General features: G+C 38.7%; 1 protein-coding gene across 1 annotated transcript in view; it reads left to right on the top strand.

Moving 5' to 3' along the window:
* The first annotated feature begins 3435 nt into the window (after positions 1–3435).
* kiaa1549lb (KIAA1549-like b) overlaps positions 3436–27518 on the top strand; it is a 128201-nt gene continuing 104118 nt past the window's right edge. Inside the window, exon 1 of the mRNA XM_088334635.1 lies at positions 3436–3870. Within this exon, the coding sequence (XP_088190761.1) occupies positions 3639–3870 (232 nt within the window). The 5' untranslated portion in view covers positions 3436–3638. The remainder of the gene's footprint in view (positions 3871–27518) is intronic.

Here is a 27518-nt window from a genome sequence, read left to right as displayed (position 1 = left end):
TGTGACCTCTTCAGAACTACAGTATCAACCATTTGCCTGTGGAGTAAATTTTCATTCTTCTGTTTTATATTCCCCTGTATACAAATAGGGTCTCCCTTTGTTCTTCCCCTCAACAATTCTGAGAATAAAAAGGGAAGTTGGTGAAATTTTGGGCGGATGACAATCAGGCCTTGGACTGACAGATCATCTCCTCATGAGTTATATTAATGTCTCTTTTCTCTTCTTATATTATTTTATTCAGGGATATAAGGCAATAGACCTAACATACAGTTACATAGAAAAAGACACAATCAAAAAACCTGTATATTTTGGTGAAATATGGATGACTTTGCAGGACTAACATTCTACTTAAAAGCATTTTTATGTTGCACACTTGTGGACAATATTGAAGTCCGGTGTGCGTTAGTTTGAACTCTTCTTTTCCTAGTTCGCAAAGGCTTTGTTTACATTCGCCATGTCCATTCACTTCTCTCTTTCTCTCTGCCTTAATACCACACACACACACACACACGCCTCGGAGCGCCTGTTACATTAATCATTTATCTTAAACAAAATTCTTAGTTCATTTTGTCTTTTATTAGAGTACAGATGCTGCCCTACTTACGAACGAAATACGTTCCGGACGATCGTTCTTAAGTTGAATTTCTTAAGTTGCTTCAGTTCTACAGTATATTTTGTATGGAATGTATGTTTAAGGTTTATATAAGTATGTTTAAGGCTTGTATAAGTCACCTGTGTTGTTTTGTAAAATATATATTTAATTAAATAATATGCTCTATAAAGATAAATAAAGATAAGTTTAACTTACTTTGGGAAAATGAACTTCAACAGTTAGGCAACTTCCTCCTCCGTGGTAGAAATGTGGCTAAAAAAAAGGCGATCCAACAATTTTCTCAACCGCATCAAGCTTTCTTATTCCACTTTTATTCAAAAGGAACCGGCTCTCCTCTTGTTTACACTTCACACCAACCGTATTGAATGGATGTACGAGATATTAAACAATGAAAATGTCAAAGTTCTTAAGGCGCTGGAAATACAGTATGGTATGTTCACACACGAACGAGGAAGAGGAAGCCGTATTCCTTCTTTGGTGTGCATGCTGGGTGACCTCTCACAGCACCACACGCAGGTAGCGGCGGAAAGAAGCACTACAGTACTGCCCTGTACTTGGGAAAAGGTGCACAATACAAAGTCTAAATTAAGCATTGCCTGGATATTTTTCGACAACCCGAAAAAAATGTTCGTATCTACTGTTTTCCTAACTCGAGTGTTCATAAATGCGGGAGCGTATCTAAGTCATCAAAAGTTAGATTACTTTAATATTATAGTATTCGGATTACGTTACTTATCAAGTTTTTCAACAGGAAATTACTAACCGCATCAGAGGACATTTTTAAAGTAATTGAAGGAGAACTAAAATACAGAGAAAAAGAGAAGTGCTTTTACCTGCAACACGGTGCATGAATTGGCTGTCTGTACAATCTGGGCAACATACCTGATCTCTCTCTGTCTCTCTAGTGTCAGTGAATGAAAATTATGATAGACTCAACTAATCTATCCGCGCGCTATCCTCCAAAGTAATCCTTATTTTGACTAAATGTACTAGTAATTTGTTTGCGTCTTTTTTGCTTTAACTGTAACGGAATACAATAACATTTTTTTGTATTATGTAACCCGGTTACATATATTCCGTTACTCCTACACCTTGCTGACGAATGACTGCAACAATATACAAGGAATGGAATGTTTAATCATAGAAAGAAAGTATAGCAATGTTAGTGAACGCATTTCGGTCACTGATAAACTGCTCCAGTCGCACTGATAACATCCCAGCTCCAAAACCAATTATCCCCAACTTCTCAAAGATTCATTTTAATCCATGACATTGCCTGCCGTAAATAGGAGATTTTTTTTATCTAGAGAAAAAACGGCTTTGATGCCATTACAGAGTTTTTTGATCATTCGGACGTGTGTAAAAATGACGGGGAGAATTATACTGACTTTATTACCTGAAACCGGGTGAGGGTGTAGTTATATTTGACCTGTCTACAGCCGTGCCATTCTGAGATTGCCCGATGTCGGGAAACTAAGATGGGTCAGTCTGGTTACTACTCAAATTGAATAGTTATTATTGTTATAGTTAACTAGGTCTGATCTCTTCTGGCAGCACGGCAGCGCAGTAATTAGCGCGTGAGCGGCACAGTTCTGAGGTCATGAGATCGAACCTTCCTGTGTGTAGTTTGCATGTTCTCCCCGTGCTTGTATGTCAGGTTAGTTGGCCGGTCCGAATTGTCCCTTGGTGTGAATGAGCAAGTGAGTTGTCTTTCTCTGTGTGCCCTGGGACTGGCTGGCAAACAGTTCAGGGTGTCCCCTGCCCACTGCCCGAAGATAGCTGGGGATGGGTTTCATATTTTATTTTTATTTTTTTTAATGCAGCATCCATTGCAACCTGGTCATCCTGAAAGGTGGATTACCGTACGTGCCTTCTCAAGATTGCTTTGTTTTGTTCATGCTGAGGTAGTTGAGTTTATCCTTACCCTCATGTATGTTTTAGATCAGGGGATGGCATAATAATATTCGGTAATAGTCTATGATCTGTGCAGCCCTTTGAGACTTCTTGTGATTAAGGGCTATTCACTTAAACTTGACTCCCTTTGGATTTTGTTTTGATTTGTTAGTGTAGCATGGAAATTGTGAAAGTAAAAAAAGGCCTTCTTTAGGTAGGGTCCAAATGCAACCCAAACACAGAGATAGATGAAAAGAGAAGAGTTTATTCGAGCGCTTCTAAGATCACGAATGAGCTGACTGAGGCTGCGATGATGACATCTTCTGTTTTTGCTTGTCCCATTATAAGCGACACTAAATTTACTGCAAGTGGGGAAACAAAATTAAGAACTATGTTTAAAAGATGTTTTGTGTCGTATATTTGGTAATTAAAATAAACTTGTTTACACAATTATCTTAGTTTTTATTCTACATAGTTTGTCTTGCTGTAAGTACATGGTTGCCGCATTGTCTTTTTAAGGTTTATTAACAATCAATGGAGGAAGCTTCAATCATAAATATATATTTTTTTCCAGAACTAAATAAACGTCTTCTTTTTTTACAGAATAAAGCGTTTTTGTACCAATAGAAGGCACTAAATATGACACACTGTCCCTTTAATACCTTGTTAAAATGTACTGCAATCTCAAAACGTGGCCACGCTGAACAGCGCTGTGCTGTCCTCTTGTGGACGAACAAGGTACAACGGCCAATTTCTATAACATGATTTTTCCTCGTGCCGATTTGGATTTTCCGAAGGGATCCAATACAAAAAATATTTATTTGAATTATTTATGAGGTCACAGAAACAACGGATGTGTCGTGCACGATGCTATCCTTTTGGGCGGCGTGCACGCGCCCTGCACCACACACCGAGGACGAGGATGAGGATGAGGATGAAGAGGATGACGATGATGATGGGTGGACCGAGCGGAGGTGGACCGGCGGGGCTCATTTCCTCTTCTGGCTTCATTGCAGCCCCAAGAACCCCCAAGCCCTACTCCCTCCATCTAAGAGACCGGATCGCGAGCTCGCAAAATCCCGATCCAAATGTATGATTTACGCGTCAAACTTCAGCAACTCGTCCGCCGGATATGGCTGCCGGTCTGAGGAAACGTGCGCCGGGGGCAGCCCGGGGAGAGGACCTCGCTCCGGCTGGAGGAGGATGCAGAGGAGGAGGAGGAGAAAGAAGAGAAGGAAGACAAGAGGGGAGGCGCGCAGGAACCAGGAGCAGGTGGCGGAGTGAAGCGCTTGGAATGCCCGCAAAGCGCACACTGTCTGCAGGCATGTTTTTACTCCTGCTCCGGTGTTGTTTAGCCGCAGAGGGTAAGACGCACGCGTATCACACGCACGCACGCACATCCACACGCACACGGCAAAGCATGCAGATCATCAGCGTGCGTCCACTTATTGTGCTTTAGTGATGGGAAATCCGGCTCTTATCAGAGAACAGGCTTTTTCGGCTCTGTTTAGTAAAATGAGTCGACTCTTTCGGCTTTCAAACAGATCTCAGATTGTCTTAGTTGCTTGAATACATGCTGCATTACCAATTGTCTAGTAACATTATTCTATAAATAGCTTAAAAGGGGAAAAGGGGCCTAAAATAAATAAAATAAGAAAATAAAAAAAGAAACAAAAGAGAAAGTGAGAAGAAAACAATAAATAAGAAATCTAAGGCTAGGAAAAAAAGACAAAAAAGAGGAAAAGCCAAGCTAGGATGACAGAAATAAAAGAAGAAAAAATGAAAAGAGAAGTAAAGGAAAGAGGAGGGAAAAATGAATAAAAGGAAAGACAAAACAGGAAAAAAGCTTAATAAAAAATAAATAAATAGAAAAAAAACAGGGAAAAAGCGAGAAAAAAAGAAGAAAAAAAGACAGAGTTGGGTTGTCCCTTTAATTGGTATATTGCAAATAATAATGTAAAATGAACTGGTTAAAAATAGATTTATTCTCTTGAATTATAATATTTTTTTCACCCTACAGTGAATCTTTAACTAATTTCAACTTCGAACATTTCAATGCTAAGCAACTATGAAGTCAAGCAACTCAGAATGCCTGAAAAAACCTACAACAATATATCAATCAGAATCATGTACTTTCAGTGCAACAATACATAAACTATAAAATACAAGAATAAACTTTACATTTTAAAAAAAGCAATGTGATACACATGGACCCTAAAAATCAAAGGAAAGATAAATTAAACTATTGACTGATCCACACTTAAGTTACAACCCAAACAACAACCGTAACATTTTTTATACTCAACAAATTCAAAGTTAACAAAACAGAATCCATGGAAAAATGCAATAGCGAATCACAAATGGGAAAAAAGCATCCTAAAGGAATCAGATGTTTATTGGTGGGGATGCTGCCCCAGTCGTTTACTTCCAAGAGCCGGCTTATATAGCCGTTTTGTTTGCGAACGATACACCACTGTTGTGCTTCACAATCACAGGTTTGCAGCAGGCACCTGAATACAACACGATTCATGCCTATTGCTTCTTCGCCCTGCCCTTTTATTATAGACACAGAGAATCTTGCATGTTTGTTGTTTACTGTAGAGCTGCACATTGTCACCCCGAAAAGCTCAAAGCGGTCACTATTAAGTGTGTCTTTTTCTGAGAAACAATCACTGTGTGATGCAGTGCAGCAGTCAATGGTAGTTTGGGATTGAATTTGTATCGTGCAAAAACAATTATATCGAGAGCTTCGTCCAATGATTTGTAGTCGAATTCATTTGAGGTCTTCACACATTTTGATTACAAAATGTAAGCAACTATGAAGAAATCCAACTATTTTTTTTTTTCAGACAGACTGCTTGTCCTCATTGGGGTCCCGAGTGGGCTGTTGCCAATCTCAGTTGACATGTGAGAGAAGGGGTGCCCTGGATTGTTGTTTAATTTATTTCCCACCCACCCGTATATCTCTAATTAAATCTCAAATCATCGTTTCAGATCGCAGTTTGGACCACAGTTTACTTACACATCAATATAAATCACAATAAATGTATGAAATGAATATGTGTACCCACTTCAAGTCAAGTCAAGTCACATTAATTAGTATAGCCGTTATTCACAAAATGTCTCAAAGGAATGCACAGACCACAATTACACCATCCCCTGATCTGAAACCAACATGAGGGCAATCCTCAACATGAAATAAATAAGAAACCTTGAGAAACCTTAATCTAAAATATCCATCCATCCATCCATTATGTTTACCGCTTATCCTCAGTAGGGTCGCGGGGGTGCTTGAGCCCATCCCAGCTAACTTCAGGCATTGGGCAGGAGACACCCTGAACCGGTTTCCAGCCAGGCTCAGGGCACACAGGGATAAACAATTCTCTCGCTCATTCACACCTACGGGACAATTTGGACCGGCCAATTTACCAGTCATACATGTTTTGGGAGGCACAGGCACAGGGAGAACATGCAAACTCCGCACGAGGAATCTGCGTCAGCTGGACTTGAACCCTGAACCTCTGCACCGTGGGGGTGCGCACTACCCACCCAGCCGTCGTGCCGCCCCAATATCCATCTAACGTCTGATTTTATTTCAAACATCAAGGCTGTCGTGCGAAACTAAGTGACTTTGTTTTGAGTACATTAATAGTTGTGATGTGTGATGAGGTTGGTGTCTGGTGAGGCAGTCAGATCTACAAATAAATTAACCTACATATCACTCATTATTTAAATGACAGGGCAAGAAAGCAATAAATGAACTGTAGCTTAGTATACAACATTTTGTTGCCCTACCAAAACTTAAAAATTAAGTCTATGAGCGGGTCCCTTTGAATAAAATCATCCCTAGATACGTTATCATCCATTATGGAAAAAAGTCCATGCAATGAGAAACAATGCTATGGCAAAAACAAGGTTAGCTTGCCAATATAATCAATAATGTTATTGCTTGGTGCTGAAAAATCAGAATCCTTGGTCTCACTGTCACCCTTTGCCATGTGGCAAGAGAATTGCGCGCCTCACGCTGTATATGATGACCAGAGGTAATATTTTAAGCCACAGCCGAACACGAAATTCGGGTAGGGTCTGGCCTGAAATGTCAATCATTACATTCGGGTTCGGGGTGGGCTTTTTTCTTTTGCTGACCGTTCTTTTTTTATCTACCCATCTGTTTTCTTTATTTCTTTTTCACCGTAGAGGTTCTGCGCAATGGATTCCGTCCACTTCTTGCTCTGTGCAGCCTGCACTGGCTCTGCGGTTGTCCGTCAGACCCACAGAAGCAGGGGCACGGCGGGTGATCTTAGTCGGTCAAAATTAACGCTCCTTCTCACAAAAATATGAAAATTCGGGTTTACTTTGCGTGATCTCCCAATTTAAGGTAATTTTTAGGGTTCGGGCTGGGTTAGGTTTTAATACCCGCAGGCCAGGGTGGAGGCGGGCTGGATTTTTTTTAGGCCTGACCTACCTCAAATGCACAATAATACGTTACATACTAATTTTATCAATAATATTCATAATGTCAATTGAAAATACAGTGGTTTGAAAAAATAAAATAAAAACAATTGTTAAGTTAAACAATAATAGCTTCAACAAAGAATGAATAAAACTGTTTCATATATTTTTAATTGTATATTTTCATGATGACAGATGAGGCACATCCTCCCCTGCCTCCCCTGACTGCATGTCACTGGTTGATGATAAACTGGTAGTTGCCATTTAGTTTCAATTTGCATGTTCGCTTTTTCTGTATGTGGTATCACAGATTCGTATCAGCAAAATATTTAGATTTTTTTGTGTTTTTTCGAGAGAGCTATACTGTATATTTTAAGACAAATTACAACAAAACCGCCAAACCCGCTTTCCAGACAAAACCAAATTTTCAGTGCAATTTATTTCACGGTGTGACTATGAAATAAAAATAATGACAGAGCCTGTGCCCCAGAGCAACACATATACTACTTCAAACTCGTCTCCCTCCAGGGCGCTGTGTGCATAGCTTCGCTCATCAAATTGCTCTGTGTGTTGAGCTGGCGTTTCTGGGTGTTTACTTTTCCATCTGTGGGTTTTCATCATTAACTGTCTCAAAGTGAACCTAAAATATTTACCTAGCTTCCATATAAAGGATCGCTTGGGGCCGGTCACACAGACATTTGCGGCTGAATCACGGCCAGAAATTTCTGCCTGTGAGGCGGACGCTATTGGACGCTTTGAGATCGCCATACAGACGAGATACAGCAGTGCTTAACACGCGGTCGGAAATTCGCGTGCGGGTGGCAGCGCGAAAAAGTTTTGCGCTGCTCAATTCTTCAGAGCGCGGGTACACAGCCTTTCACGAGCGTATCGAGGCAGAAATTTCTGGCCGTGAAGCAGATGCCGTTGGGCGCTGTTGGACGTTTTGAGACCGCCATATAGACGAGATACAGCAGTGCTTTACTCGCGGTCGGAAATTCACACGCGGTTGGCCGCGCGAAAAAGTTTTGAGCTGCTCAAAAGTTTGAGCACGTGTTAAACCGCGTGCCGCACACGTGGTCAACACGAGGTAATGACGCGGAAATGACGCGGAACGACGTGCTCTGGCCATGGCCAGGGCGTGGTTACACATGGGTAGGACGGGAAATTTCAGCGGGTAATCGTGGGTGGAGCATGGTAATAGCATGTTCTGCGCCTGTATCGCGGTGTTATTACGTGAAATTAGCGTGTTACCTTGTGCCTTTCTCCGCGTATATACAGCGCGATTTGCCGAGCACACGTCAGTTGTGCTCGAGACGTCAAGGGGGTGAACATGGATCCCCGTCAGCGTAGTGACCTCGTCTTAATCCATTTTTATTTCTTGACATTTCTTTTCAAGATAATAAAATAAAAATGATGCCATAGCTTGAAATCTTGATCTTCACGGGACTGTGTCTTGAGCGGTTATGATTTCTACAGCCCGGTGTTATGCCGAGAAATGCATCCCTGCCGAGATTTGCATCCCCTCGCTACTACAAACACTTTTACCTCGTTTTATCTCACTTTTAGGGAATGTAATGGCGAACATATAACCAAAACCACTTCGTCTTGCATTTGTTGGGAATGTAATACAACTTAAACCGTCTTTGTTTTTGTTGTGAACGTAATCGAACGGTAAATCCTCCCCCCCTCGCGTGAACGCGCATTCTGCTGCGCTTCCAACAAAAGCGATCGTATTCTATATAAAACGCTTATTAAAACAATAAAGCGAGCTAATTATAACAATTGGGAGATCCTAGTCTATATAACGCGTTTATTTAAACAATAAAGTGCGATCGTATTCTACAAAATGCGTTTGTTAACGCGGATGAAAAAGTCACCAACGTCAATGCACGCTTCCAACAAAAGCGATCGCAGCAGAATGCGCGTTCACGCGAGGGGTGGGGTGTGGGGGGTGTTGCGTAGGAGTCGGATTTGGGCACAACACCGGCTCGGGAGCTTTTATACCCGTGGTCCACACGAGAAAATGACACAGAAATGACGCGATGAGGAAGCGGAACAGTCGCCGGCGTCTGTTTTGCGGGCATACCACCGATGAACAGCGGGTTGGCCAATTTTGCGCATTTTCCATCGCGGGCAACCACGGGCAAAAAAAAAAACGCAAAATTTTAGCCGTGATTCAGCCGCAAACGGCTGTGTGACTGGCCCCTTAGCGACGTACAACCAAAACGGGGTCTGTTAGTGTGACACCTTGACTGTAAACTGAGTTCAAAACTGTGCCCTTTACATACTGGACCTAACCATCTGCTTTATAGTGTTGGCTGTGTGCGCACTGGACTCCATTCTTCGCTAATCAGTATTACAACGCTATGGATGAAAGTAGCGTGATTATGATTTTATTTCCGAGCCATATGTACTTTAGAAAAGAGCCATATCTGGCCTGCGAGCAATAAGTCCCCGACCCCTGAATTAGACAAAAACAAACAATAGTGGTTCATATTTTGCTTAAATTTATGATTCTTATGTGTTTGTTTTTGGTAGTTGGCAAACCAACATAAAGGCACATTAGCGCCACCAACTGACAATGTCAGGACACCGCGAGGAGTGTGAATTGTGAATTGATCTTGTTTTGTGATAAAAAACACATTTCCTTGTTAATTTATTTTTGAGTCATTATAAGGTTCTTAAAATGCTACAAAATCTCCCTTTTATTCTTCTTCTCAGACTTTTATCTCTTACATTTCCCTGAACATTAACTATAATGCTTGTCTGTATAACCTGAATAGAGTGTTTCTGCGAATGCCAAGCAATGCAATCGCATGCATTTTAGAGCATCTGGGTCAGCAACACACATCTTGTTGCCAAGAGTCGGTTTATCTCCGGGGTCAAGGTTGACAGTAAAAAAAACGCAAAACAAGCCAGTGCTCTAAATTACACTGCATTTTATTTTTCATTCGATTATGACTTTGACATGACGCGGCGCGTTTGACCCAAACAAGCAAAGCAAAGCCAGTACTGCAGGGGCACATGTTTTATCACAAAGAGGATGTGCTAACTCTTCAGAAGGAGGCCGAGAGTGGAAGATCGCTGCAAGTAGAAAAACCAAGAAAATGCAATAAATAATAGATAAATCGAATAGTCGCTTAAAAATATGCATTCATTTATTATTAGATTTATGTTTTGAGTTAGACATTCTCCAAATAATCAGAATTTCAGCAACTTAAGCAACACAGCCCAGAAGATCATCGGCTGCTTTCTGCCGAGTCTGAAGGACAACAAAGCCATCAACATCATAAAATACTTTTCTCGACCCCGGCCACCACCTTTTTGACCTGTTGCCCTGTTGTAGGCGCTAAAAGTACCTCAAAATAGGACAAACAAACTTAGAGATGGTTTCTTTCCCAGTGCCATCACCACCCTAAACCCGGAGCTTTGATTTTCAGCCTAAGTAAACACAAAGCTTAACTTCGGCCATGCATACTTTCAGGGCCAAACTGTGCCAAACTGTACGTTTCAGCTGGACTATACAGCTTGAAGCAGAGTCCCTCAAATCAAGTGTGCACTGCAAGTGCAGCGCCAAAATGAACGGTTTGGCGCTAAGGAGCACATTTTTGGTGACGTCCAGGAAACGAAATGAAACTAAACGAAATTGCACTGAAAAGAAAATCATATTCTGCAGATTAAAGCTGCAAATAGAGAAATATTTGGCCCAAAAGCAAAAAGATGGTTTGTAAGGCTTGTGAGCTATTGGCATGAAGCAGGAAGGACGTCTGACGTGATGGAGGTGGAAGGAGGTAGCAGCGCGTCATTTATCCCAACACAGAGAATGACAGTTTCTTTGGATTTAGTGATTTGGAGTTAAACTGATAGTTTGCGAAGCATTTTCTGTATCTAAATAATTAGATAGATAGATAGATAGATAGATAGATAGATAGATAGATAGATAGATAGATAGATAGATAGATAGATAGATAGATAGATAGATAGATACATAGATAGATAGATACTTTATTCATCCCCGTAGGGAAATTCACACTTCCAGCAATCTCCCTTGTTGTTTATTAACAGATTAACATGATGCCCTCAGGGTGCTTGTAGTTTAGCGGAGTGGATGACGTCACACGCTAGTCCAAAAGTTTGACATCCCTGCGGCAGATGGAAATCTTTGTGCCCAGGGATACACCACCTCGTGTTAGCGAGTCCACTTGAGTAAAAGTAAGTGCATGCTGTGCAGATCCTCCACAAATGGGGAAAAAAACAAAAATCAAACAAACAAAAAACACAGCGAGAGATAAGCGCTGCCGGTGTTATGCCGAGAAATGCATCCCTGCCGAGATTTGCATCCCCTAGCTACTATCACCACTTTTACCTCGTTGTATCTCACTTTTATATCACTTTTCAGGAATGTGATAGCAAACATAGAACCAAAACCACTTCGTCTTGCATTTGTTGGGAATGTAATACAATTTAAATCATTCCTTCTTTGTATTTGTTGTGAATGTAATCGAACGGTAATGCACGCCGTCACTTTTGAGCAGGTAACATGTTTATTTTGGCTTTTTCTTCTCAAATCGCTCGTGTTAAAACTGTTATGCATTCTACCATAAAGCTTATTTCAGCATAATAAGCTTTATGGTAGACCATAACAGTTCTCAAAAGTGAGTTCCATGTCCAATCTCGTTGCATACAATGTTTCACAAAGTTAATATCAATGATAATGAAGACAATTCAGTTAAATTCAGTTAGAGAGATATAAAAGAACAGTAATCGCTGCATTAACTTTACAACAGCTTGAATTCAATTTGAATGCAAATTTTCATAGATTTCTATTGCCCTTCACGACACAGGACCCATCCATGTTGAATAGAAATAAAATATTACTTTGATATTTGAACCAAACTTCACCGGTGACAAGTTTGTTAATTCATTTTTTTAGATGAAAAAGAATGTAGAAGATTGATTGACAAACAGCTATTATTACCGTTAAACTAGGTATTTTATCAATTTGTTTATTTGTAAATTGTTTTTAAGGTTTTTGGGAAAGTTGCCATTTGGGTTTTAGTAGTGTTATATCCAGGGATGGGCAGTCAGGAGAGGCAGGTGAGGCAAAGCCTTACCTTTCATCATAGAAATATAGAATTAGAACGGTTAGATCAATTCAGTTTTTATTTCTTTGGTTCTTTCTCACTTCATTTAGATTTTTTAATCTATTTATTTTTTAAATCACATAATATTTACATTATATCAATAATTTTTATAATGCAATTGGTACATATATATTATTTTGCTGAATGTGCAGATGCAGAGTGAGGCACGCAATTATTTTGCTTAACAGCAGAGGGCGATAGACCTATTATTCTGATTTGGCGCACACCTCAGCCCCAAACAAACTAGCATAGAGAAGCGTTTGATCGTTTTACCCTCAAATATAAATGATGTCTATGCGCTGCTCCTTTTGAATAGAATAATCAATAGATGGGCAATGATCCATTTAGAAATCGAGAAAAAAAAATACTGGATGGCTTGACTTGCTTCTAGCTTGCTAATATTATCACTTATCATATTGTTTGGGGTCTAAGTGTCCACCAAATCAGAATTCTTGGTTTCACTCTACCGATAGGCAGGTAGCAAGAGAATTGCGCACCTTACAGTACTATACTTTCACACTTTATACCATTATACTCTCATACACACAATGCTATTCGCTTTTACACATACTACTATACTCTCATTCGACTTGACTATGCTTTTACATACATGCTAGTATTTTCCCACACACATTCTACTATACTACCCCCCCACACACTAATATACCCTCCCACACAGTCTCCTGTTATTTATCACACACCATTATAATTTCTATTACTATAGGGTTTTTACAAGTCTAGTGTAATTATCACTCTCAGAGTTGTTCTACTTCGGGAACTTTTGGTAACCAAGGCGATGCACACCACTCTGTGTGCATTTGTTGTACAGTTTGACTTCAAATTGGAGTTGCTCCCAGTATAGTAGTCAGTGGGAAAGAGTGTAGTAGTGTGTATGAAAGCTTTGCAATACGTGTGTGAAAGTATAGTAGTGTGTGTTTGAGTTCGACATCAAAGTTGAGTTGCTCCTAGTATAGAAGTAAGCGTGAGAGAGTATAGGAGTGTGTGTTTGAGACAATTGTAAAATGAATGGGAGAATATAGTAGAGTGTATGTGAGTATTGAAATATGTGTGAGAGAGTATAGTAGTGTATGTGAGAGTCCGTAGTAGTGTGTATGTGCGGGAATATAGTGTGTGTATGAGAGCATAGAAATATGTGAGAGAAAGTACAGTATTGTGTGTATGAGAGTATAGTCATATGTGTGAGAGCGTATTGTAGTGTGTGAATGAGAGTATAGTGGTATTTGTGGGAGAGTAAAGTAGTGTGTGTATGAGAGTATAGTAGTATGAATGAGAGAGTATAGTAGTATGTATGAGGTAGTATAGTAGTGTGAATGAGAGTGTAGTAGTATGTATGATAGAGTATAGTAGTTTTTGTGCATGGGAATGATTGTGTCTCCACGAGAGTATAGTTGTGCATGTCTGAGTATGATCTTATATGAGAGCAAGTAGGATATATTTCTCAAACAGCCTCTCATAGTTTTTATTTATGTAAAATGTGATTCTTACACATCCAATATTTGAACATTGGTTGCATTGCCTTTCCCAGCATGTCAAGATTTTGACTGACAGGTTATCAATCAGAGTTGAAACCACCTCTCGCCTAAATGGCATGCTCATGGTAGGCTCCTTTTCGCCACAGTTCCATTTTTCCCTTGAGCTTTTCTGACTTTGTCACTAATGAATGTCAATAAAGGTTGATGTTGACTGGATGCTGATGACAACATTGGTAATCTTTAAAGCACGGAGGTAAAATTTTAAAATTAAGTACAGAAGGAAGGAATGTTTTGCATTGATTGACATCAACCCACAGTGGACACGCAAACAACATTAGTCGTTATTTGAAGCCTAAATCAAATAATATTTGCAGTGCAAACCATTGTTTGGTTGGCGACACCTGTCCTATTCTGTACTCACCACAATAGCGAGTTCTGCATCGTGGGAGTTTGCGGTGTTTGCTAATAATCACAAAATCTCTTTGTGCATTGTAGAATAATTACACGCTCCTTCCACACTGAGAGTGCGGGTGGAATCGCTGTTGAAAGTCCCGAACTTCTTTTTTTTCTGTTCTCCTTTCACTGTTTTCCCTTCGCTTAGCAAAATGGTGCAATCCAAAAACGAAGTCAAAGGAAAACCAGTGAAAGTGTCAACTGATTAAATGTAGTACTCTGAACTACAACACTGCTAGTTATTTTTTTTAAGTTGGATCATTATCATTTTTTTTTGTGTGTGTTTTTCGACAGCACTGTGTATACGTGCATTTACTCTCAGTGGTTAAAACTTGAGATTGTAGGAGAAAGAGGAAAAGAACACACTCTGGGTCGGAAACTCAGGTTTTTGATAGCCCCTTCCATCGGAGGTACGTGCTTCCAGAATCGGCTCAAGGAAGAACACGAACCTCGTTTTTCAGGAAGCTCATTTTTTGTAAAACACAAGAAAGAAACTACACATCTGATTGGTGTATATGAAACAGGAAATGAGTCTTGTTGGTTTAGACAGGAATCACATATTTAAATGCAGTGTATAATGTTGGTCTCTAATTGGCGCGTGAGTATGATAAATGAGTACTAAGGATAGTGGAACTTTATAAACACAAAGCGTCTCTGTTAGAAGAATGGAATTTGGAAGGCAAAGCCATCTTGATGGGAGTCAGCTAGCTGGCCTCACAGTGGCTGTCAAGTTGTAGCTTTTTAATAAGAGGCACATCCCTTCTCCTGACCTAGGAGGTGTTTGCGAAATCATAAAACCACACATTTGTTGAGCACTATTGAAATATAAATGTATAAACATATAAGAAGAGTATAAAAGTATATATTGGATTGAATATAGTGTAAAATGCACATTTAGACCATGATTTCCCTTACAATGTAGTACACAGAACTACAACATGTCATGATGACTGATTAATATAACCTGCGCCCGCTCGTTGGCGCCAGCCGCTGCGGGCTACCTGATTGGTTCCCAGTCGTTTTTAAGTCCTTTCACTGGCCTGTTGTCAGTCCGTCAGCGAAACTCTGTTTCTACAAGGCAAGCAATTTGACTCTGACTCCCGTCGGTCCCGCTTTTTTCACCCGTTTTTCCACCCGCCCGTTCCTGATCTCTCCGTTTGTCTATGACCTGTTTTTTGACCCCGAACACGTTTGCTCTCCCGTCCCGGCTTACGACCCGTTTTTGATCCCGACCACGTTTTTGCTCCCCTGTCCCGGTATCGACCTGTTTTGCCTGTCCTCGACACCGCCATCTCTAGTTTTGGAAGATCCACTTCCGTATTCGGAACACGATCCGATTGTGTGAGCGGCTTGCTTCCTGCGTCCAGCAAGCACCAGATCGCGGGCCTAGCCCTTCCTCTTTCCATCAATAAACTTGTAATTAACGTTACGAATTTGGGTTCTGATTCCGTTCTGGTCGTGACACAACACTGCTAGTTATTTTTCAAGTTGGATTATTGTTATTATTATTATTATTATTATTATTATTATTATTATTATTATTATTATTATTATTTGCGTGGGTTTTCTACCGCATTGCGCATAGGCGCATTTACATTACTCTCAGTTCTGTACAAAAGCAGACAGGTAAAGGAAACACATGAATTTCCCCCCAAAAATTAAACAAAAAAAAAAGCATACAGGATGTCCCAAAAGTCTTAGGCACGTTTTGACATTGAATATTTCAGAAACTATTAAGGATACGAAAACACATCTGGTAAATTCAGATAGATGGAATCCAGTTCAAAGATGTTCAATGTAAGCACCATTGGTCGCGCAACACACATCAAGTCAAATTCTTGCCAAATGCATCCCAGGATTGCATTTGCCCCGTTTGTGCTTCAGTCACATCAAGTAGGGTAACATTATTAACTGTCCCTTGAACGATACAATTATCCTTAGAATTGGATTTTATATGCTACTAACCAAGGGTCGCCATTATGCCATTAGCTGTCGTCCCAATTTGCTCATGATATGTTCACAAAGAAGTGGCAAAATGACTGCCTTCAGAAATTTATGAAATAGGTGGATGTTTCTGCTTAACTCATCTTCCAAAAAGTAAGACTACAATTTAATGTTCTTTTTAGACTAAAAGGATCAACTACTACCGTCTCTTCGTAAATAACCTCATGACTTGAGTTCAATTTTAAACACATTTAACTTTACTGTGTCCATATTACTGCCCGTGCTACAAAATGTCCCAAAACAGATGATTGTATAATTTTACATATCTGCCAATCATGGCAGCCCATGTATCCACCTTTTCCACATTCCGGGCTTATAACAGCACTAAAATTTGTTATATTTGTCAGACATTATATCTTGTAGAGACAGGTGTAGCTTGATTGCCTTGCATAAGTAATAAGGACTCGTTGGTATCAAAATGCTTTTTTTCTTAGTGCTACTAATGTAAACATAGTGCAGAGGATATTAGAGGTTTGAATTCATTGATTATCACAATGTTTTAAAACAGTCAAAATTGATGTTATTGAGTTAGATTAATTGGAACTGTTTTTGTCACACTGCACCAATTTACTGGCCGTCGACGTCCGGAGCCCCGAGTGGCAATTGTAGACACAGGCACTGATGTGTCAACCCCTTCATCACAGTTGATACAGAATACATGACTTTGAATATGCAAAACCGTATAGTGCAGTGTTCTAATATAGAAACCTGTCACTGAATATATATATATATATATATATATATATATATATATATATATATATATATATATATATATATATATATATATATATATAAAAACACACAGTCTTGATTTCTTTATTCATAACCTTTTGATCATTTCAGTCATTCCTCCATTTATTTAGTCAAAATTAGTTGACGTCATGATTTATTCATTTGTTTGGTTGAAATTATTCAGTTTATTTCATTTTGTAGCCAGAAAATGGGCTTGTCATATCAATTCCTGGTAAACCAGTTTAAACTAAAACTCTTTGTTTCGGGAAATTTCCACATCAGATCACTCTCTTATCTTGTTTCCTCTAGGTTTGGGTCCGTTAAGCTATTGTCCTATTGTTCGTTATTGCCTGAAATGATAATAAAACATCGAAGAAACTGCTTATCTGAGCTTTAATTTTAGCGTCTTACAACCTGGATATAAAACGAACATGCGGAAGAAAAAAAATGTAATTTGCAAGCGGCTAAGTCTCAGAATAAAATTAATAATCTTTTACTCCTTTTATATTGGTTATTATGCCCTTCGTGGTCTGTCTGCACACAATTTTCTTTATGCTCTTACTTTTTGTTTTGTGTTGCTTTAGTTACGTTATTCCTGTTTTATGAGCTTTATTGTTGCGCGCCTTTACCTTTCATTCCACTGATATCATGATCATGTCCAAGTTTTCCTCACACCCATTTCTTAATCTTGCACCTGTCACTCTAGATGATGTCAGCACTGCTACCAACTCTAAATCAAAACACCCACTTAGAAGAATGAAGACACTGTATAATTACAAGATACTAATTTCAATTTGGCAAAAATAAATAAAAAGGCACGTTCTAATATATGGATAATTTTGAGGTGGATTAATTACCACTACTGGATTAACTTGATCAAAATATGGGTGCTGTGATTTAAAAGAATCGAAATGATATGTAATCCCTTATTTTCCGTGGGGGTTGCATTCCAAAAGTCCTGCCATAGTCAAAACCCGTGACGTAGAAACATTTATTTACGTATTAGATATCAGTTCCATTTAATTTAAACAATTGTAATAAAATAACAATTCTAAAAACACATAGAACAGAATTGCCGTTGAATGAATGGTCTGTATTGTCATCACTAGTACAAAAAATTGAAGGGCTTCTAATTTCAGTGTGGCCATGAAGAGAGCAGCCGACTAGTTTCACGCTAGCATTGTGGATACTTGTACTGGGCTAGTTCCCCGTGATTATAAAAATATAACCATCACGAATATATTGTTTTCCCACAAGTTATATTTCCAGATAATCCGTTTTATGATCAATGGACCTGGCTTTAGTGAGATACAGGCTCGGCAGGGATGGTTTGTGAACGTCTTTATGTACCGCATTGGGCCGGACCTGCGGCACAGCTATTGCTTTCTATTCCAACGCTGCCTCAGTCTCTTCCCAGACCCGAAAACAATCCACGAAGAACCCAGTGGTGGTCAGTATTTCTTTGCGTTCTTTTGACTTTCTTCAGAGTCTGATTTAATAGATTATTTTCCTTTTGAATGTAACGAGCCGGTAAACTAGTAGCTGTCACTGTGCTTCACAAGTTGTTTTGGGTTGACCCATTGGCTATTGCGCCCGCCTAGCTGTTTGACTGACAGCATATACCAGCTTATAACAGTCGTGCAAAAAGTCACGTTCATCCCACACACACACACACACACACACACACACACACACACACACACACACACACACACACACACACACACACACACACACACACACACACACACACACACACACACTCGGTGACATGCCCCTGTGATAGCATCTGCTGTGTGTTTGCTGCAGCAACGAAAAGTATTGAAACTAACTCTCACAATTATGTCTATATGTAGTGACACATTAAAATATTCTAACATTACTCAACATATTACACATTGTTTCAAGAGGTATCTGTTTAATAAATGCATCGAGAAACATTTATACTTGCGGAGTTTTAGATCACCTGTGTCAAATAGCAGTAAACTTCTCAATTCACGACCTTCAACGCCTCGGCTGTATTTGTCTAAAAGAACAAATATGTGATTTCCAAAAAACAGAGGACCAAGGACCAGTTCGTGCCTGCGTGAGCCCTTTTAAAGCCGCCACCTATGCGAAAACATCTTCCTAGAAGTCTCTTTACGGCAACAACAAGCGTGACTCACCCTCGATAGCACTTGGCCGACCCCGCTCCCCTCGTTTCACCTTCTTGGAGGTGATTTAGCGCCGAGCGGTTGATTAACTCGAGACTAAGCGGACAACAAAAGTGTAGGGGCCCGATCGATGGTAACCGCCGAAGATGCCGCTCGCGCCTCGTCACTAGGTCAATATGTAACCGTTTTTTGAACAGACAGACTTTGAAAAAAACATGTTTGGATCCTGTTCTGGCCGAGCAGTGGAACCTCAAATGGAAATAGAAAATCCAATTATATAATTTAACATTTATTGGTGATTTATTCACTAAAGGGGATCTTGTGATATCCTAACTTTGTTTGAAAGGGCCAGCTCATTTACATTGAACCTTTGTATCCTCACATGCATAGAAAATACAAACATAGCTTCTAATTAGTGCACACGACCATCTGTTCGGTATTATCCCCACAATAGTTCAATGCGATCGAGGGAATATTTGTTCTTGTGTGTTATTTTGTCCATGTTTCTCTCCGGCATTGCAACAGCAGGTGAAGATTTTGCCCACTTGTAAAATGATTCTGACATCAAGCTTCACTGAAATTTATAGGGTACAATAAAGATGACGAAAAATTAATTCCATTTTCAATGTTGGCCTATTGGGGTATTTTGGTCACAATTTTATCCCGCCACATAGTGATACCAAACTTTTGACACCAAACTTATCAGTACAGACACCATACATAGCTACTGTTGAATCTTACCCACAACCCATATAATTATATAGTCAAGTTAAGTCAAGTCATGTTTAGTTGTATAGCCTTTAATTACAAGGAGTCTCAAAGGGCTGCACAGACCACAGATTATTGCTCTACGGACTACAGACTATTAATTAAACCATCCCTTGATCTATAACCTACATGAGGGCAAGGAAAAACTCAAAAACCTCAACATGAGGAAAATGAAGAAACCTTGAGAAGGGACCGCACATGAGCCAATCCCCCTTTCACGATGACCAGGCTGCAATGGAAGTTGCAATAACAAATAATACAAGGAAATTGTCAACAGGAAATATAAGTCATTCATAAACTAGAGAATAGAAGTGTGTTTTAAGCCTACATTTAAAAAGTTCCACTGAGGGTCTCAGGGGGCAGAGCATTCCACAACATTGGGGCCCGAATGGAGTACACTCTTGAACCTTTGTGCTTTTGTAGCCCAGATACAAAATGGATATGGAGTGTCTCAGATAAGTGTTTGTTTTGCAAGGTCTCAAGATTGTACATGTCAAGAAACTACTGTAATCTTTTTTTTCCAGTAACTCGCCCAATGCTGCCCATTACTCATATTATAGTGCCACTCTGACTTATTTACATTAAATTTAGCCTTGCCACACCATTTATTTCAGACGTGACAATGAATAGAACTTTGTTGGCATGTTGCCTGACCTGTTTTTGGGATTCTCACGAGTCCCGGCCACAAAGAAACAAAGAATTGTCACGTTGTCATATCAAAATAGAAAATGAAATTCTTTTGTGCGCTTTGGTCATATTGTTTTTCAAACATTCCTGGCTGACGGTACCGCCTGATATCGGGTCACAATGTGGCACAACAACATGGTTTGTCTGGCACTTTGGGAAGAAAAGGGATCTGTTTTCATTTGGGTTCGTGCGGGTGCTTGAAACCTTGAAAATACTTGAATTTGAATGCTGTCAAGGTTTCAAAGGCTAAAAAGTGCTGGAATTTGGGGTGAAGTAGTCATAAATGCTTGAAATGGTTGCCAATGTAACCTACTGAGATAATTAGTTTAAACTATGATTTCTATTGCTAACAATTTGCTGCATGCTACACCTATACAGGGCATTATGCAATGATGAATTGTGTATTAGTGCAAAGATTACGTTTCAATCATGGACATTTCTTATGGGCCATGGAAAAATTAAGGTAGCGTTTCCCAGTGGTAAAGTGTAATGAAAATAACTTCCTGCAACTAAAAATGTGAGTTACATATTTAGTCATTTTTACCCAACAACTATATGAAGAGAGATTTGTTTCAAAAATATCTACCAAGGCATTATTCAGATCTACAAATACATTCGCTATTTTCTATTCATCCATCCATAATCCGCACTGCTTATGCTCAGTAGGGTCGTGGGGGAGTTGGAGCCCATCTCACCTCTCTTCGGGCAGTGGGCAAGGGACATCCTAAACTCGTTGCCAGCCAGTTGCAGGGCACACAGGAAAAGACAACCATTCACTCGCTCATTCACACCTAGGGACAATTTAGACCAGCCAATTAACCTGACACGCATGTTTTTGTAATGTGGGAGGAAACTGGAGTGCCTGGGGGAAACCCACGCAACCACAGGGAAAACATGCAAACCCCGCAAAGGAAGGCTGGTAGCTAGATGACCAGGGAACTGTGCCACGGACGCGCTAAGCACTTAGTCACCGTGCTGGCCGCTATTTTCTAAAGATCTAAAAATAAAATGGCTTGATAATTGCACACACGTGATTAAAAATCGCAAATGTAAATTGCAGATATATTCGTGAAACTAAAAAACAGGTGTAAAGATTGCAGACATATCGGAGGACTTGAAAAACACCTGTTTTTTTTTTTGTGGATACATTTTTGAATATCAAAATGCATGATTAACATTAGATTTCTGGTAGTGGAGAAATTGGAAAATTGTGTTTTAAAGTCCTTAAAAAGTTCTTGAATTTGGTCATGAAAATAGTGTACGAACCCTGCAGATTATATATAAAATGAAATAAATGTATGAAAAATAACCAACGTAAAAAACAAAATAAATAAATAGTATCAATAGTTCAACCTAAGCAACAAAAGAGCAGGGTGCTTTATTTATTGATTGTTGTATATCCATATTTAGGTATTCATCATTTGCACATTTTTTGGATTGATTACCACTTATTTTGATATTTTTCGCTTTTACTTTCATGTCTTTATTTATTACATTACATTATGTTTGTTGTTTTAGTGACATTATGCAGTATTTTTTCAATTTGCGCAATTAAATTCTTACATAATGCGAATAATTTTGATTCATTGCTGATCCTGCATAATTTCAAGTCGATGATTCAAGTCAGCGTTCCTATGAGAGAAATAATCATCCTGAATTGCAGCTAGGCCGTATAATACCCCCTAAAGAAATTAATGCTCTATCTTTGAGTAAAAAGCAAAAAGGAAATATTCATGATCTTGCAAAATTAATTTCCACAAATTTACACAGGCTTGACTCATCCTGCTCTCAAAATTTCATGGGATCTTATGACATGAACCGACACAGGACCCCAAGAAGCTACCGGAAGACCCCCACGGGGTGTCCTCATTCAGTCCTCTCAATAAAAAGTGAAGGGAACTGAAAGTAGTTGTAATAGCAATTTCTTTTCTGTCTTTTTTTTCAAATGTAAAAAATTCCATTATTCTCGCAATCGTGCCCAGGAGATGAGAGGAAGAACCCATTTGCGACATCAGTGGCAGTGAAGCATCACAAACTCCGAGCACATTAAAGAGAGAGTTGGACACTTGTTGAAGTGTTTTTAATGAGTAATCTTGCTTTCGGAAAAGTCCAGCGGCCTGCATCTTTAAACGCTTTTTGGAGCATTTCACATTTGGAGATAACATTAATACATTAAGTGAACTGTATTTTTGCTTAAAGGTTGGAAGTATTGAATGTAGATGTCAAATTTTGCCCCCCATGATGGCACTTTCTTGTAAAATATCTTCATTTATATTTGACTAAATAAGACTGACTAAATAAATTGATGACATGCGGGGACTTAAGTCACCCCCAGTACTCTAGGTGGCAGTTATAGTAAATGCACAAGTTAGAAGTTGTCACAGGTCATTTACAGATATCTCAGTCCTAGACAATAATCTCTTAGGGATCAGTGTTCAACCAACAAATTGTTTAAGAACCAAAACACTTTCCCATATTCAATATTTATTTATATACTTTATATACCTACCCATTCCAAAACACCCCAATTTATTGTTCTCAGAGTTTTTTTCTTTTCCTTTTGTTAAGTTTAAACTTTAGTAGACACTCAAAATCAGGTGAGAAGGATGGATCAATGGATTTTGAACTTGCAAGGAGAACTGGGAGAGGGGCTATCAGATATGAGAATTACATCCCTTGCCTAGGCCCTCCTCTGAGTCCCCTCTTTTTTATTACATTTTCAAGGTTCCAAAATCAGATTAGCCCTAGAGGGTGTAGAAATCAAATACGGTAAGAGCAGCATGATTGGCTGATAGTGGAAATTGCATAATAGTCAACAAACAGCAGTGAGTCAAAATAAGGGACTAGGATGCTATTAAATCTCATTTGCATTGGTCCAATATTAAAAACAAAATACGCTTATCATCATTCCTTTATCAATAACTTCATTGGGACGCGTGTTGTTAGCCTGAAAAGTTGCTCGAATAAGGAGGCATTACTTTATTTATTTAAATGCGTGAAATACATGTCACCCTTAAGTTGCTTTTCTGTTAATCCAAGCAAAATAACTTCATCTTCTGCCCACTAGCAGTCTCTTTTCTATATCAGGTAAACACGTGCATTTAAAAAAATTGGAGTCACATTTGCATTTCAAAATATGTGAGAACTGAACCTCAGTTCTATGTCTGCGTGATGTTATTTTGCGAGTTGCCATTACCAACAGCATAGAGTTAAGAAGTATCTTTATGTAAGGTAAAAAAGAAGAGTACCTTAAGTTAATTCAACCTAAACTCCTTAACTGCACTTACTGTTTGCATTTTTATCATTAACATTGACAACTGGAATCAGGTCCTGTCTCCTTCGTGGCATATAGCCCATACGTAATATGAATTTTCGAAAGCATAATTACTATTTTTCACATTCCTTAAAAAAAACTTATATGAAAAGTATAAAACATTGCATTCTTTATTCTGATTGGCTGAACAATTCCTCCGTTCATTCTCTCCCTGTGTGTCAATATTGTGCTTTAAAATGTGTACATAAGTAAAAAATCTTTTACGTACTACAATTTGAGGTTTTTTGAAAACCTGTATATGGACAAGACATTCCGCAAAGTATTTAATGTTTTATGTGGGTTTTGACTTTCACAGGTTCTTTTCGGAACCTAATCCCATGATGAACAAGGTTCCAATGTATAGTATTTTGTTAAATTTTTTTATTAAATGATAATAATTAAAGAAACCCATGGACGGACAGATGGACGGACGGACAGATGAACAGATGGACGGACGGACAAACGGACAGACAGACAGACGAACGGACGGACGGACACACATATAGACAGCTAGATAGAAATCTGTCTAGCTGTTTACTTAGCAAGCCAGCTAGCTAGCCATTGTTTTAACAGCTCTGACTATAGTGCAGTAGAGCTGTATGCTATTGTGATAGACAGGCAGACAGACCGACAGACCGACAGACCGGCGGATAGACTTTTAGTAACGTACCGAAAACTATAGAAATCAGTATTGATTTTTCTGGATGGTTATAGATTCCGGTTAAATTTGTAGCGCTACTATTTAAATAAGGGCTCATACTGTATGCCAAAGTCGGCCAAACCGTATGAAACACTGGATTCCATCAAACAAATGGCAAGCTACTACAGAGCTCTTTGGCCAGGAAGATCATAGGATTATTGAGTTGTTTGCTCCCCAGGTACAATCGAACTGAAAATACTGCATTTTGACCCGCCCTTAGCTCTCCAGAAGTGCGACTTTGTAGCGTGCTGCATTCTTTTGATTTGTGATTCCTTCCTTTGCTTTGGTGCCCTGTAGTGGCTGCATCTGTGTTCAGATGGCACGGCGGCTCCCAGAGGACCAGTTGGCTTAATCCCAATGTGCTTCTGTGCCTCTTTTTTGCACGTTTACAAACAAATCAATTCCGCACACCGCAGTGTGGCAAACGGCATCGTTTACTTGCCCTCATCCATCAGGGACGCGCGGTTACGTCAGGTTATTGTGTGGGTGTGATGTTTGCCTGACATCCCCACTCCCATGAATTTGTGCAGAGAGGAGACATTATAGTTTCCTCCCTGGGAATGTTGGATTTATAGGTATCCATTTACCACTGGAGTTTTAGTCTGGAATATGTTCTCATTGTGTGTCTGGGTTTTTAAAAATAATATGACCTTGACATAGAAAAAGCTTGTGCCAGTTCTAGTATTGAACTATGTACTTTTTAATAACGCAACACAAATGCAGCTTCACACAGTTCTGCTCTTTCCTACATTTTTATTATAAACATCCCTCATGTAGTGTCAGGTTAGTTAGCAAATCAGCTCACTGATAAAAAAAAGAAGTCTATGAAACATTTTTGTTAGTTTAATGGCATCTTAGATAAACCTCTGACACTTCAGTTTATCAAACCTCCACGACTGAGACTACCTAGTTATCATTCTGGAAACATTTTAGCATATGGGTGGGTTCTTGTGAGGACACCACTTCCTACTGTCTGGCTTTCTTGGGGCACTGAAAAAAACTGCAGCAATTGTGACTCCTACCCTGCTTTGTGACTTTTTTTGTTTGAGCGCTGATATTCAGGGTAATGATTTTTGCAAAATCTAATCACATAATTTAGAAGACATTTTTGCCTGTCTTATCATACATATAGCTAACTTTCTTCTGTTATTTATTTAAGTTCCCATTTTTTTTTCATTTGTAGTTCGTGAAAGCTGTGTTAGGCTTGTGGGGAGATGTTCCACATAATACATGCTAAGAGTTTATATTTAGAATTGCTGAATAATCATATGTAGTATGACGATATTATACAACAGGAAGGCAACTAAATTATTTTGTGTGGCAAGTGCTTACAAAAATGTAACGTGTGTGTACTATTTGACCATTAGATGTTGGTGTTTTGTGTCCTGCTAAAAAGCACAGGGAAGAATACAACTAGAGAAAGTCAAAGTGAGCAAAAATCAAAAATGTTCTTCTTAGTGTATGCCCAGCCTTTTGTGAGGTTTTAGGTGTTTGGGTACCAGTAGCAGCAAGATGGCGGAAAATGATGTCATCTCCCTCTAGATAAGCCTCATGTTATGTAAAATGAATGCAAATTACTTGACCTACAATTATTCAAAATAATGCACGTTCAAATTATCATTCATGTATTTTTGAGAATTTTTTAATCAATATTGTTTTTCTAATGAAGTATTTTCTTTACCACTACGAGGCGCTAACCAATAAAAGCACAAAATTACCTCCTAGCTACACCTTGTTGTTTTTTGCCTTGGAGTTCACAAATACCTCATCACGGACTTTGTTGTAAGATATAATTTTATTATTTTATGATTTAGTTTGACAATCAGAAAAATAATATCAATATTAAGCAAAATGTATCTATTTAAAAGACAAATACTGTTTTTACTAAAAGTTTGATAATAATAAAATTAAAATAGATTATTTTACCTATTTCATGCATCGTTTTCTTCTGGTTCACCCTTTCAAGTCAAGTCATGTTAAGTTGTATAGCCCTAAGTCACAAAGAGTCTCAAAGGGCTGCACAGACCACAGACTAATGCAAAGTACAGACTATTATTACTATTAAGTCAAGTCATGTTTATTCTTACAGCCCTTAATAACAAGGAATATAGTAAATATGTTTTACATTACCAAAAAACAAGTTGAAATGCAGTGAAAAAGGAAAAATTAGTTTTTTTCTTTTTATAGCCTAGCAACAAATAAATATATAACATAATGATATAACCTAATAAGAAACATATACAACTTTTGTAAATAAGAAAAGCAAAATTAAAAAAGGAACAGTATCAGCCATGAAATACATTTATTTAAATTAAAGGCATATTTTACATTTAATACAATATTATCCCAGCATTTGTATGCCATTTTCCGCAGCTAAATATTTGGTGCAGGGAGGTTACTGTCTGGTGAGGCACAGTCAGATTTAAAATTAAATAAACCTATATCTTATTGATCAATTGATTGGCAAAAAAAGTAGCAACATATAAACTGTAGCACAGAAAAACAACTTTTTATTCTCCTATGTTCACTTGTATAGTAAGTCTATGCACTGGTCCTTTTGAATAAAAGCACAAATAGATAGGTAATCCTCCATTATGGAAAAAAAGTCTATGGAACGAGAAACAAATGAAATCCAAAAATTGTTGAGTTAAATGAAAAAAACCTTTAATACTGAATAACTGAATTCATATTCAATATATTTCAATTTTTTTATATCCATAATGACGGGCTCTGACTTACCTTCCTCCCCTGACTTCATATCACTGGGTAAAAGCAGACTGACCTTTATGCTGGTTTATTTAAGTTTTGGAGCAGGTAGTGTAACGTTACTTCTGCAAAAACAACAAAACTTAGTTGAGGCCACATAGTGTAGCGCCTCATAGGTTCAGCAGAATGATAAAACCCAAGGTGTCATCTATTGATTTTGCAATTGATGGCTTTTAAAGTCCTCCTGTGTATAGTAGACAACATTATTGGCGATAATGTGTGAAGTCTCACTTCTGGTTTCTATTCGTTAGTATACAACTGGGTTTTATAAACCAAAAGTAGTTAACCCGAGTAAAATTTAAACAACACTTCACTTTAAACTCACAACCTTTGACTGTGGAGCA

Source organism: Urocampus carinirostris, chromosome 4, assembly GCF_059441175.1.
Source record: "Urocampus carinirostris isolate Australia breed hairy pipefish chromosome 4, RoL_Ucar_1.0, whole genome shotgun sequence".
NCBI lineage: Eukaryota > Metazoa > Chordata > Actinopteri > Syngnathiformes > Syngnathidae > Urocampus > Urocampus carinirostris.
Note: the sequence above shows the minus strand (reverse complement) of the source record. Positions and strands in the feature narration are given on the sequence as shown.